The following is a 14,331-nucleotide window of genomic DNA, read 5'->3' on the forward strand; positions in this document are numbered from 1 at the left end:
ATCATCAAAAAAAGAACTCCAATTACTCTTCATGATCTTAAGCTAGGATAGACAATGCCTTGAAAATGGTCACGTAGGGATGAGACCAGCGCTTGTAGTATCACAATTAGTAGCGCCTCGCCTAGCCCTGAAATCCTTGGGTCGTAACTCATTTGAACACAATTCAAGCCAAACGCCGCTTTCGCTTTCTTGATCGACCGTGCTTGCGCAGCAGATTGACTACTTTCGAATGCTGCCCGTGTTCTGCCCACCAGAGTGGGGTTCTTCCTTGATCATCAATCAAGTTCAGGTTGATATCAGGATGTTTCAGTAAGGTTTCGGTCATGGTAACATGCCCATTAGAGGCGGCAAAGAAGATGGCTGTCCATTGTTGACGACCACGGGCGTTAATGTTGACCGTGTCTCTTTGACAGAGTAGCAGAGATACAATGGATAGATGGTTGGAATACACAGCTACTTGGAGCGGCGTGGTTCCAGTAGGGCCTCTTTGATTAGCCTGGACTGACCTCAGACGAAGGAGTGCCTTCACTGCGGGAGAGTTGCCTGCGCGGCATGCAGACCAGAGCGGAGGCACAATGTGTGTAGACTGAGAGTTGATGCATATCTGCCGCTGTTGCAATAGCAATTCAAGGACGGACAGAACAGGCCTCTCGGCAGCTCGGGCTAATGGCGTCACCCCATATCGATCAGGATCGTTCAATCTCAAATCGCTTTGACGTAGAAGTGATTTCACAAGGTCATAGTGGCCACGGTTGACTGCGTGCCATAAAGCCGTTTGTTCGTTGATGTCCGATATGTTCACATCTAATTTCGAATGCGAGAGAAGAGAGTCGACCATGAGAACAGATTGCAGGTCACTGAGCCTTTTCACAGCTAACAGGAGAGGGGCGTCATGCTGGGAGCTCTGATGGTTGATATCGATTGCTGCATGTCGCACCAGCATCTGGGCTGCTACATGATCTCCTTCGAGAACCGCAGCTTGCAGTGGCGTCCAGCCGAGAGAATCTGCGAGATTGACATCCACTCGAGAATCAGCAAGTAGAAGTTGGAGGGCAAAGTACTCGCGATGCTTCAGCGCGTATACTAAGGCAGACAGCCCATCCGAGCATCGATCGTTGACATCAAGCTCCTGAGACTGGAGAATCCGCTCCACGCTAGCAGCATTGCCGCCCATCACTGCAAGTGACAGGGGCCCTCGACCTCCAAAATCGCAGCAATAGCGAACATTGGGCCGATATTGCAAGATCAGATCCACGGCCTGTGAGTATCGCAGGTCAATAGCGAGAAGAAGCGCATTCTTGCCAGCGTGCAGACAATTGATATCGACGTGGCATTTTTCGATGAGCAGCGCTGCAATATCCAGTCTCTGGGCCTCCACGGCACGAAAAAGCAGTGGAACTTCATCACACACGATGCGTCGGAAGAGCACATCGGTGAAAAGCGAATAAAAACGTTGGCAGACCAGGCGCAGCGCTAGAATGTCTTTTTTAAGTAGAGACTCGCAAATCCCGAGCAGGAGCTCTGTCGGAAGTTCGGAAAGCATGAGAGTGTAGTGATGTCCTACTGGATATGTTGGGAAAATGAAGACAGGGGACCGCGGATGTTCTCACCAGTGGTCTCACAACGCGAGATGTGCTTCCCCTTTTGTGCACATTTTAGCCTGGCATACTCCTATTCCGGTAAGGCTCAGATCAGCGACTTAATTCGCTCACGCCAGAAATGCTAAACTGCATGTCGCGTGATGCCCTACTTGGATCCCCGAATCAACGACGACGGTTCCAGAACACAACTGCGGAGCCCCAGGAGCGATCTAGCTCCTAGGCCCACTGGTAACGTTCCCAATGCCAGTTCACTCATTCGCAGGATCACTGATCAAGATCCCAGGATCAGTTATCGCTGGCTCCGTGCGGGCCATGTGACGATCGTGGAGCGTTCAGGTTTGACCACTACGCTAGCTGGCCAAAGGGCACATCATCTGGTCAACATGAAAACGCCTGAGGTACTGTAACTACTGAATACCTGACAGACAAAAGGTCTGCACGTAGAACCAAGATGCTTGTCCCAAGAGTACCTGACCTAGATCCCCGAAAGCAAAGTTCTCGCCCTGAGATCAAGCACAATTACTCCAGGACATGGTTCAAGAGCCCCAGGAGCAGACTAGCTCCCAGATCCATTGGCTGCATTCCCATTTTCGCTTCAGTCATCCGTAGGATCACTGATTGGGATCCCAGGGCCGATTTTCGTCAACTCGCTTGAGCTAGAACTTTGCACGTGAGATCAAGTCCCGCCCCAGGAACACTTCACCTAGATCCCCGAAAGCGAATTATTACCCTGGGATCATAGGTGCGCGTTTTCGGAGCGCTGCAGCTCCCAGGACCGGTCAATATGGTCCTATACTCGACTTTGGGGAAACTAGGATAGGTCTCCAGGGGCCTGGGACTAGCTTCCGAGTGTTTTCCAAATCATCTTCAGTTACGCGCTAGGCCGTACTTTCTCGTCAATTTTGTCTTGTCGCTCCAAATTATAAATATATGGTCTTTTCTTTATTTTCCGATCTCAAAACTCACTACTGCAACAAGTGTGGAAGCTGAAATGATTACCAAAACCTATGATAATGTGGAACTGCCTCCGCTGGACCTGGCCGTGGAGAAATCTATACGCTTTGGCTGCGTAAGTCGTCCAAGCCAATTTTCGCGAACATCATCTTATCTATGCCTCTAGGCGTTCTTTCCTTGGTGTGATACTAAGCTCGACGAAAATTCATACGGGGATCAATGGACCGACTTGGAGACAGGGGATTTGCAGAAACTCCCTTTGGCATTCGTCATGCCTGACCAATCCCATCAATGGCTGCTGGAGGTAGGGGTGACCATACACTAATAAATTGCCCTCACCCAGCATCAGGTGGCCATGAGCCTCTCTGGACCGCCCTCCTTCTTGATCTGTCCCATATTTGAAATTGCCTGTGCTGGCGAGCTTTTGTCGCAGCCTCCAATATACCTGCAGCCACCTCTTCATGCCAACACGGACATGAAATAAGAATCCGCAATGGCTTAGGGTTGCTGGGGATTCAAACAGCTGGATTCTCTATGTGGGGGAGACCAAGTACTTCAGAAAGCTTGTGAATGCACCTGGGAGATATTTGCGTTCCTAGCGCTTTTTGCATTCAGATTTGTTCTATTTATTCTGTCTTGTCATAATACATTCAAAATGACTCTGGTTGTCGATCGCCATATCTGTACCAATGGATAGTGTGATAATCGCATTTCTACATTCTGTAATATCAGTCCCGAAAAGCAGCATAGACAGACATCAGGTATAGAATCGTAGTCACTGGGCGCCCCTTGACCGTTGATCTCAGTAGATCTGGAATTCCAACATCAAAGGCTCTCTGGCTAGCATTGGCCGAAGTCCGACTGATGGTCTCAATCATCGATGTTTGTTGTCCCAGGCGGGTCAAAATAAGAGCTGTAGCACCACAATCAATGCAGCATGGCTGCAGTACACTCAGTGGAAATCTTTTGAGTGGGCGATGGCTTAGACCCTGAAGATTCGATCATCAACAAGTGAAGCGACTTACTCAGAACACAGCATGATCGCCGGCCTCTGTTTTGAATCAACAGCCAATCATGAAGTGCAGATGATGGTGATAAAGGTGCATGCTGTCGCAGTCGAGCGATGATCGCTGCCCATCGTGTTCAACTGTTGAAAATAAGGTCGTTGAGACAAGGTTGATCGTTGATCAACGCTCTTCAGACACAATAATAATTAAATTAAACATTAAAAAAAAAAAAAAAAAAAAAAAAAACAGTTTAAAAATTTATTATTATTTTAAAATTCCAGAAATTGACTTGAAGGCATGATTCACTCTGACCATGACCATTCACTTTTCGTCTGCCTATTGACTTTTGCATAGCCCGTCACCTCAAGTAAGTCGAAGTTCAACAGGCCTGACTTTGCACAGGCAACTTCGATGCACCCGAAAACAATGCCCCCTAGAAATTGATAGACAGGAAAAACTTCACCGCGGCAATACAAAGCGGGCGGTAACAAGACTAGTCAAGAGACCTATAAATATGGCCTCCTTCCCTGGTTCTCTGTCGAAATAATTATCTTCCTTACTGCATCTGAAGGGTTCCCTCGAGCTAGAACCAAGGTGCATTCCTGCAGCAGACTCATGATCCCATCCTCTTTGAACCCAAGCTCTTGCTCTTACTGACGCCCACGGTGCACACTTAAGCCACCAAGTCACCTGCCTCTCTCTACCCACCGGTGGTTCACTCCGCTGTGCCCGTCTTCGTGCCTGTGGGCCAGAGCTTGAGCGTTGACTGGCGAAAATTCTTTGGTGAGTGCTGTATTCATGTGCCTTGTCGAGTGGAGCTAACAATGTGACTTCTGACTAGCTTCTTGACCACAAGATTGCAAGTGAGGCATCCTGCAGGTAAGTCCCTTGTCAACCCCATGCCCGTCGGCCAGTGCTGAAATTCCGAATGGTATGACCAGCCGGGTTTGTTAGATACGACGGCCCCAAGTCAGGACTCCGAGTGGATACATCTACCTGCCAGTCGCACCGATAAAGAAATTGCCATGAGACCACGCTTTTCATGTAAGTGATGAGCTTGTACTTGGGTTCCACTAGTGACATGTGCTTGTCAAACAATGACCTCAGCGAGATCATTAGCGATACCATCAGCCAAACCTCCGAGTATTGAACACCGTCATCCTCGAGCCCTTCCGATGCACATGTCGCCGATATCCTCGATGGTTCGATGTTCTGATAGTGTCTCAAGCATGGCTACTTGAGCACGCCATCGCGGCCACAGGTCTCGCGCGGCTGGACGTCCGTTGGATAGATACGTCTGCTCGGTGCTTCTACCCTATCACCACCCATTGATCGTCAGCCATGATCTTGGCTGGAGGGCAGACGGACCAAACCGACCTCATGGAGCTGCAAGACAGAAGAGGCGTTGGGTCAATTTGGAGTTGAGACTTGTCTCCGCAGGGCGACTTTTTTATTGTCTTGGCAGTGTCGTCCGTCGTAGGTGCAGGATAAGACTAGATAAAAAAGACCATGAGTGAACCCTCATTATCAGACACATGCCAACCATCTTGCAAGGCCACTAGTCAAGACGCTGCGAGAGATGACGTACAATTTAACGAGCCTCGCACGCGTCTTGCACTGTCGCTTCCTTTCCCATGAAGCGATGTATCCCACTTGAAGGCCATTTCGGATTGTGAAAGTCGACGTGAATGGAGAATGCCCGATCACTCCACTCTTTTGCCTTACCCACTGATGCCGACCGAGAACACCAGCTCCTACTCCACATCCTTGGAAAGCTGAGGCAGCCATGCGACCAACATACCGTCTGAGAACACACGATGCGTTGTACATGGATGCGCCGATATGCTCGGATGTCGGAAGCTTTTATGGTGGGATCGGCTTCCTCACCTGCAGAGGGTGCGAGTAAGAAGATGGCCATGAGCATTCAGATCTGCCACAAGGCTTGTGGCTTTCTGCTATTCTCGTGCCCCTGTCAAATCTGGTGGAAGCCATTGTCACCAGAGGATAGAGTCATCGCTTTCGACGACAGTGATTAATCTGAAGAGACATGCGGCTGTCTTGCAACAGCAGATCGCGGGCATATCGTTCATCCACTTTGTGCAGAACCAGCGACAGCGCCAGCTCCTACGGTCAGGCGATAAGTGAACGAAGCGACATTCGCCCCCGCGTCGGAAGACAAAGTCCTTTGCGTCACAATCGCCCAAGCGTTGGGTTCCATCCTGCCTCTGACAACTGCGCGAGGCATCTCCATTGGTAGCTTGCCAGTTTCTGTCTCGACAGCGCATCGAAGATCGTTGTCCACCGTGCACATATTGCCCTTCATAACTGGGTGCTACCATTGGGCAGAAAAAATCATTCGAACCCTGTTCCGTGGTGTACCAGAATCAGTTGTGGGCAAATTCCCTAATACAGCGCTCGTCATCGCCACGAGAGGGATGGGAATGACTTGGGTCTGCGATGCCGCAGCCTGAGCATGGCATCATTCGCGGAAGGGCCCATTCTGTTTTCATAGGCCCCTGATGCCCAAGATAAGTTCCTCGCCTTTGATTTGCCTGCGCCCCACTTCCTGACACAAACAGTGCACGCCCTGAACAATGAAGGCACCCATTTCCGATACGCCGTTGATGTTTCACCATCAGCTCGCGTCTACCAGCCAGTACCAAGGTCACAAGTCTAGACCACATCACCATATCCCGTACAGGAAGTATTGATGAGCCATGCCGACCTGAGCTGACCGGACACCACCTCTCTCAGCTTCCTCAGCCATGACAACACGAGCGATTCATCTCGTGTAGCTATGTCCCAGCCAGCCCAATATCATCGGAGACTGTGTTGAACATCGAGTCATTCGACCAGCCCAATTCATACTGGTTCGTCCCAGGTCAATACGAGGATGGTTGAACTGCCAGCTAGCTACCAAGACATGTGAGTCAGAAGTGTTTCTCTGATCAACTGACTAACCGTTCCCATTGGACATGCCTCCAGGCACACCTCGGGCGAATGATCAAGGCAAGCTACGATAGACCGCCGTCTTTCAGCCCATCTTGTATCAATGCACACGCCGCCAATGTCTCGCAAGAGTTGAGAATTGAATCAGTGTGCCAGACAAGTCTACAAACACACTCCGCCATGAACAAAGAGCTATAGTAGAGCAATATATGTGCGAGCTGAAGAATTTCTTTTAAGAGTCCCTTGTCAGGTGCGAAATGACTCAACGACACGGTACAAACGCTCAAATTCCCCCAACGACCCGCTTTCATCCCACGAGAACTCTTGAATCGACATGAACAGGAAAGCAGTCCCAGACGAAGTTCTGTACTCCCAGGCTGCTCAGAATTTGGCGCGACTGCAGGACGCTTGATCACAAGTAGAGCAGCAATCTCTTCGATGAATCCGATAGTGCGGCCTACCCATTGTGGCGAGAAGAATGAGCTTCGCAGTTGAGAATACGCTGTGACGGGTATATCGATTTGAACTCGGCGCCTAAGCTCGAAAGCATAAGGTCGACTGCAGAGGAATGGCATTTCACCTGGCGCCTCAACGTCGAATTCCGACACTGAGTGTCCCTCGCCAATCCCGACAACTTGGTATTTTCAGCCGAGACGCCAATTACAAGACCACCCTCGCACTACACATGGGTGACCAGATGATTAAGGGCGACTGAATTATATCCCATACGCTCCTGGAGCCCTTGGTATTCGTGCTTCCCATTTTGAGCAGCCCTCATCGTTAAGACTGAGGCGGGGATCTTAGGCAGGGACCATCACAAACTTCGTCTGCCTTCAAGCCCAGATATTGAGCCTTAGCTCTTTTACCAGACTTTCCAAAAGGTCACCTTGATGATTGGGCAGTCTCAAAATGAGTTTTATGAATTTGGATTCTGCACCCGTCACCCATCCTCCAATCGCCCGTCAAAACGCTGATCAGTCATCGGATAAAAGTGAGTCAAGAGTCCCTGTTCTGATCTACTTGCTAACATGTGCCCAGCAGAATGTGCCTCCGTGCGAAACCCAAAGCACGTCAACACCGCCGCAGGCGTTTGACTGCCATTTCCGGATATGCAGTTCATTTCGAAGTACACGTTGCCACATTTCTAAACGAAAGGGCATGCTGAGCAACATGCTCATATAGGGCTTGACCGCCACGGTTGTCTGGCTCAAGTCAGTGCCATGGCTGGACTTGGTCGGTCTTAGAGTCGGTCTCGTGGGAGTCGGCCTTGTGGGTGTTGGCTTGTGGGAGTTGGCTTGTGGGCGTTGGCTTGTGGGCGTTGGCTTGTGGGCGTTGGTCTTGTGGGCGTTGGTCTTGTGGGCGTTGATCTTGTGGGCGTTGCTCTTGTGGGTGATGGTCTTGTGGGCATTACTTTGTGGGAGTGGTTCGTGGAAGTCGGCCGGGAGCCGAGAGGAAATCAGATACATCTGCTCGAGGTATGCTCCATGGCCATTTCAGTCGGCTACAGTTGTGATATCACTTACGAGAGAGAGAGAGAGAGAGAGAGAGAGAGATCCGAAGCGATCTTTAAGAGTCGACTAGAGCGAGCATTGATTGACTCAAACTTGAGATCGGCAGCGCCACGAATACATGGGTTGTATTGTCAACTGGGAGCCAGCAGAGCGAGCCGAGTTCTAAGCAAAGTCGAGTATGAAGAGCTGTGAGGAGATCTTTTCGATCTGATGTCGACTGACTTTTTTCAAAGGCCAGTGTCATGTGCGGACCAACTCCGCGGGACGTCTCGTAAACAATGCTGCCCCCGCGGCTGGGACGACCTCACCGCCTTTGCCGCCGCGTTGGATCAATAGCGTCCCTTGTCAAGCACTGTTGGAAAGGCACGCTGTAGCCAACCATTCCTCGCTTTGGAGATGCGATGCTGTGTTTGCGTCCATAACGTGCAAGTGCCAAAACCGTTTTGCATCTTTGCGTAACAAGGAGCTCAGCTTGCAAATGTTCAGTTTCTACCCTGACTACCTGCCGCGCACCCGACTTCCACCGATCTCCACGGACACTGCAGTAGTCGAGCAAATGTGCATTCGAGCCTGATCCACTCGACATTTGCGATGATATGCTAGCGGACGCCGTTCTCGTGCTTGAACAGTCCGCGATCGAGACAAGGCGGAAAGCTGAAACTTCAGTAGAGCTTCAGCACAGTGAATCATCGTAGGCAATGAGAATTTTGATGGACTAGCTCTTTTCACGGGTTGATTGGACTTGACTTCCAAGTGGCGCTTTTCAGAGTGCGCCCGCTGGTACTTGATGTTCTGTCGGTGGATCGATCATGTCCAAATGTGGGTGACATGAAGCCACATCTGCCCAGCCATGCAGTGCAGTCTGCGAGCGCGGCAACTCTGGCTCAACTGACCGGGCCAATTACGGAGCCACCATCGGTGTTCTCAGCCGAGAAGCTTGCATAGTCTTCCAACTTCAAGCCCTTCAGAAAGCCTTCTCTTGAGCACATCATTCGTTCTAAAGTCTGGGAGATCTAATGTAAGGTGTTATGAATTTGCGCCGTTCCTCGCAGTATCGATCAAATTCCGGTCCTGCTCGAGCCGTTCAAAAGGATTGGATCTCTCGAAATTCTTGTTGGTTGCTGACCCGAATGCTCTGATGGTTTCCTCTCAAACGGCGTTTTCACGTGACACGTGCTACGACCCCGATGCTGCTGAAGAGAAGTCGATTTGAATTTCCCAGAATCCATGCCCATTTAGTGGCGAATCAAAAAAAACCAGAGAATTTGGTACTCGGTGATATCGGTCTCACCCTGGAATTCACTCTGGTTAGGTGTGGGAATCTATGAAGAGGAAGCCATGACCGTGTCTGGCCGACACTTTGAATTGCCAATGGCAGAACAAAGAACGGCTCTTGCACATTTGTGCTTGATATCTAGCTCAGTTCCTTGTCATTCAGGCACAACAGTGGGAGTTGCGCTAGAATGGTGTGGTGCGAGATGCAAGCTCGGTGTCTCTCTACGCTGCATTGTCCTGTCGAGTCCCTGTGACATCTGCGCCGTCGCGTGCATGCCTGCATGGCTGCCTGAAATTCATCTTTGCTCGCTTCGGGCCCTCCTCAGCGCGCTTGTGTGTTCTTCCAAGCACAGCAAGCTCTGCTGACTTTGTCCTAGGGAATGCCATCGTGCTGATCGCGGGTGATGGGTCATGACACGACGCTTCTCCGGCCACCTCATCAAATATATCTCTCAGCTACCGCGCAGTCATGTGTCTTATCAGACGAGCAGCTATGCGTCGCTGTGCAGCTGATCACAACGCATGATCCCCACCGGGCTTTGACTTGCCTACTTAGGCGCAATTTATGTTCCGCGTGAAATGCTGAATGACGAAGAATGACTGGGCTCTTTCGTAGATTCCCAGGTGCTCTCATTCAATCAAAAAGAGCGCAAACTCAAACCCAGGACCAGGTCGCTCTTCAAACGGGGCAGACTAGAGGGTGTCGGATGCCTCATCAGGGTGCGGGGCAGGGGACGCTCGCAATGTACGTGTACAGTGTCATTTCATCGGATCAACGGCTAACGCACATTATCTGACTTAATATGGAACTTACATTTGTGACCGTGGTGCTGAGCATTCGCTTCATATTTGTATCATACTTGGTCGACTTCGAATTGACATAATCCGATCTGTTTCATGATGTAGCGCAGTCGTACTTGGAAGAGACCGGTGTAGACTTCATTGGTCATTTTTTTGTGAGGCCACTAGAGAGATACAAGGCACGCGTGCCACTTTGATGTCATAGCATCTATAGTGCAAAAAGGAATGTGTTGTTTATTTATTAAAAGATGTGCGGCTGCAATATGTATATTTATTGGTGACCTCACGCAGTCAAGAGGAGCAAGAAGAGTTTAGTTTGGCCGCAACGAGTTACCTGTCGCTGCGGTCGTAGACCGTGGCGTCAGATAGGCCCCGTCCGCGCTCCCTTGAAGGGAGGCAATGTGTCTGTATTGTAGTGGATTCTATATACAGAGGGAAGGTGGGAGGGACAAAATTGACACTAGACTGCCTGAGAGATGACGAGCTACCCGCAGAGGCCATCAAATGACTCTCGTGAGGCAGTTGTAGGAGGAAGAGGCCCTCGGAAATGTCGGTGTAGATATCACGTGAGGCTACAGACATGGTGAGGCTACAGGCATTGTGAGGCAACCCCAATAAAACCACTCCCATAATGTGGAGTCTGGCTGCATCTGAAAAAGTAGCTAGTCAACCATAACGATCACGCAGGAAGCCCAAGGGGAAACCAGCATCGCACTAGCTGATCCCGCCCTCCTTGACAAGATCGACAAATTTTTTGCGTGCAATGTGGGAGAATTCATTGATCTGCCACGGCTGGTCATGGTTGGAGACCAATCCAGCGGGAAAAGCTCCATCTTGGAAGGTCTATCAGCCGTTTCCCACTCTTCATCCGATTCCGACTCTACTTCAACCCCTCGTGTCGCTTCCGTTTCCCATTTCAGACATATTTGAAATAGATAACGCGGTGGGATGGTTTTGGCCGAGTCTTTGCTTCTGTTTGGCTATGCACTCTCGTAACAGATTGATCGCTTCGGCATGGCGAGTTGAAGATTTCCAAGTGCAAGCGAGATTCGCCATGCTTTTCAGCGTGTCAGGATGATCTTTACTAAGCTTCGTCTTGCTCGTCTCCATCACTTGCACAAAGAACTTGCACAAAGAGCTGCTCGGCCTCTTTCCACCGGCCCTGGTTCCAGTATACCACTGCTAGGTTGCCTATGCGAGTGAGTATATCAGGATGATCCTCGCCGAGCTTTGTCTTGCGAGCCTCCATCACTTGCATGTCGAGCTGCTCGGCCTCCTCCCACCGGCCCTGACTCTGGTACGTTGATGCTAGGTTGCTCATACTCAACAATGTAAAGGGATGATCCTCGCCGGGCTTCATCTTACTCATCTCAATTTCTTGCACCTGGCAGAACGCATGCCCCTGGGATAGACAGTGTAGTTCCTAGGCGGTGCAGTGCAGTTCACAGGCCGTGACGGTTGATTCCCAGAGGGCACCTGGCTCCTGGACCCTGCTGAGGTATTCCTGGAGCTTGCTGACTAATTCCTAGAGACCGCTACTGGGGTTTTGGGAGCTCATGTCAGGCCTCCCAGAGACCATGATCTTCTCCGGATAGTCATGCATTTTCCCTCACTTGGCTCGTAGTGTCGGGCAGATTGCCAGGCCCTGTCATGCATTCAAGCAATCAACGCCTTGCGAGACTGACTATAAGTTGCCGTTCCACTGCATGGATTGTATACCTATTCTTTACCATTCCATTTGACACACTTTGCATTTCTCTGTTTGTCTCCCCTAATTGCACCTTGCGTCCCGAGATAATGGATCATCCATCTTGGCTGTGGAATTCGCTCTGAGGCTCACCAAAATTCGGCAGGAAATCCTCAAAACAGGTCTACATAAAGCAGTCATATTAAGGCTTATCAACCAAAATACTCATGAGCATATGATCAAAAAAGGTGTTTGCAATCAGTAGAGATCATTTCAATCTACCCCCACTTTTACCTCTCCTCGCAAGCTCAAAGCTTGCCTTTGAAATCCAACATCACCCAATATGCCACCACACAGAACAAAGCGAATGTGCCAATTCACTCGTCGGCAGCCGTCCCCCCACCAAAAGTTCGTTCAGTCCCATTCACTGAAAGCAACCAAGACTGTCCAGGAGCAATACATGCCCTTATTCTACCCAACAGGGCGTACAGTGCGTGCAGGGTGCAAGAAGGAGAGCGAAGATGATCATTACGGAAATCTCCGCTGAATGCACAAAACTGCTTGGTACCCACCATAATACCAGGATCTTGCTACGAAAAGAAGAATAGGAGAAGGCAAAACTTGAAACACAGATGCAATACCTGGTTTATTGTCTTCAGGCAGCTGAGCTTGGAGGCTTGAAGAGCGCGTCAACACGTTGGAGGCTGAAGTACAAAAAGGATCTTACCACATAATGGAAATGATACAACTTGATATTCGATTCGAATTGAAAAAGAAAATATAACACTCTCATGTGAAAGTTCCTATGCAATAGTTATAGCCCAAACATAATAACACAACGTTTACGGCCAAAGGTCAAGGTGAAAGTTACAGGCAATAATTGTCAATCGAATTTCCAATTGATCAATTCCTTTAGCGAGAAATGTACTGCCACGCGTGTTCCCTGAAATTGTTCGGCTTCTGCGATAACTTACATTTTTCGTACAATTCATATCCTGGGTAAATTTTACCACGTTGTTTCTGTGGTTTTAGGCAACGAATTGGTAAGATTCTTTTTGTTTCTTCTCAAATAGTGACGCTCAAAACCCAGTTCGAAAGCAATAAATATTCGTTTGAACGAAGTTCTTCAAAACGAGCGTAGTGGTGCCATCTTGATTCGAGGAAGTGTCACAGAAAGGGTGTTGATGATCGACGATCATGATTTGAAGCTCATGCCAGTCGGTAGTTATCTCTGTTCTGGGGAGTCGTTCCTCAATTAAGATGGTGGTTATTGTGGCTCATTTTTATTGTGGGCGGGTAGCCTTCAATGCGCCCAGGTGCTGCCTGTGAAACGATTGAAAAGCATGCTACCCAGAAAGGCACCGCCAAGTATTGACAGAAAGTAGCCAACATTCATTGTCATTACCGCCAGCATACTAAATCAAGATCAGTGATATTCATCACCAAAAATCAGAGATTCAATACTCACAGCAGATAGCTCACCCCCACAATTACCATATCGATTACGCCCACTGTCACGGCTTCATCGGCTCTCCATAGGCGGATCTGAACTTTCTCTTCAATCATGGTAGGCGGAAGCAGACTTCCACTGCGCTTCTGCTTGGCCGCGGCCGTGATTTTGAAGAAGTTGATTCGGAAAGCGATCAAGGCCCGGAATATCACGGTGAACGCGATGAGGAATATGCATGCGCCAGCGTACTGCCCAGTGGTGCTCGGAGTAAACGCAGACGACCAAAGCGGTGTGCTTGTAGAGGTGTAGAAGACCATGTCCATGGACTGCATGCTCATGCTCATGGCCATAGAAGTGGATGAGGTCATTGCCATGGAAGTGGATGTTGCCATGGACATAGAGTTTGCTGTTGAAGTTGACATATCCATATCCATGGTGGATGATAATTTTTTTGCTTTGTTTATGATTATATGCAGGAGAAGGAAGGGGAAGATAGCTCAAGATATAGGAAAGCAAGAGTTTGTAAAGGCAATAAGTGTGCTTGAGTTAGGAGGCGCACGCGATTTGGGAATGAAAAGTTTCAGGCAAGCAGGAGAAAGGCTCAAGGCACAGATTTTGATCAATTGCATGTCATGTTGTGGGGCGAATAATATTGCAATGATACTAGTGGCACGCGGAGAATATGCACCGGCCCCCAGTGGAACGGATATCGGACACTGGACTGAAGGCGCGGAGCAGTGCACGTGGAATGGAAACAACAATGCACGAGTGTTGGCCAATTGTAGCTGTTCTTGGCGGGAAACTGGGCCATTCGGAATGTCGGAAGAAGCTTGGCAGTCTGGAGTCCAGACTTTTCTCGTCACAACAAGATTTAATTTGCTCAATCGTCGGACTTGATATTATACCCAAATATTTCAATCGTCTTTCTTAGCCTTGCGGAAGATAAATCTACAGATGCGCGGAAACGAGACTTGGTCATCCGTTCAGGATATTTTCGCATCGCGAATGACTTGAAGTTTCAGCATCTCGCCTACTCGTCTACACGTCCACATATCCTTAATGAGGCCAATATCATTGATCGGAACAATAAGCGAGC

The 14,331-nt window shown here is 49.4% G+C and overlaps 2 protein-coding genes across 2 annotated transcripts; both read right to left on the reverse strand.

Moving 5' to 3' along the window:
• Nucleotides 1-163: 163 nt before the first annotated feature.
• Nucleotides 164-1,543, reverse strand: N7520_009646 (uncharacterized protein; the record flags this gene model as incomplete). The annotated part of the gene is made up of 1 exon (XM_057143580.1): nucleotides 164-1,543. The coding sequence occupies one exon, from the start codon at nucleotides 1,541-1,543 to the stop codon at nucleotides 164-166; it is 1,380 nt and encodes a 459-aa protein (XP_056992868.1).
• Nucleotides 1,544-13,088: 11,545 nt separating this feature from the next.
• N7520_009647 (copper transporter family protein) lies at nucleotides 13,089-13,669 on the reverse strand (the record flags this gene model as incomplete). The annotated part of the gene is made up of 2 exons (XM_057143581.1): nucleotides 13,089-13,200; nucleotides 13,254-13,669. 2 exons carry the CDS (start codon nucleotides 13,667-13,669, stop codon nucleotides 13,089-13,091), a joined length of 528 nt encoding a protein of 175 aa, XP_056992869.1.
• Nucleotides 13,670-14,331: the final 662 nt, after the last annotated feature.

This window comes from Penicillium odoratum (genome assembly GCF_028828045.1).
Source record: "Penicillium odoratum strain IBT 22623 chromosome Unknown utg000006l_segment0_segment0, whole genome shotgun sequence".
NCBI lineage: Eukaryota > Fungi > Ascomycota > Eurotiomycetes > Eurotiales > Aspergillaceae > Penicillium > Penicillium odoratum.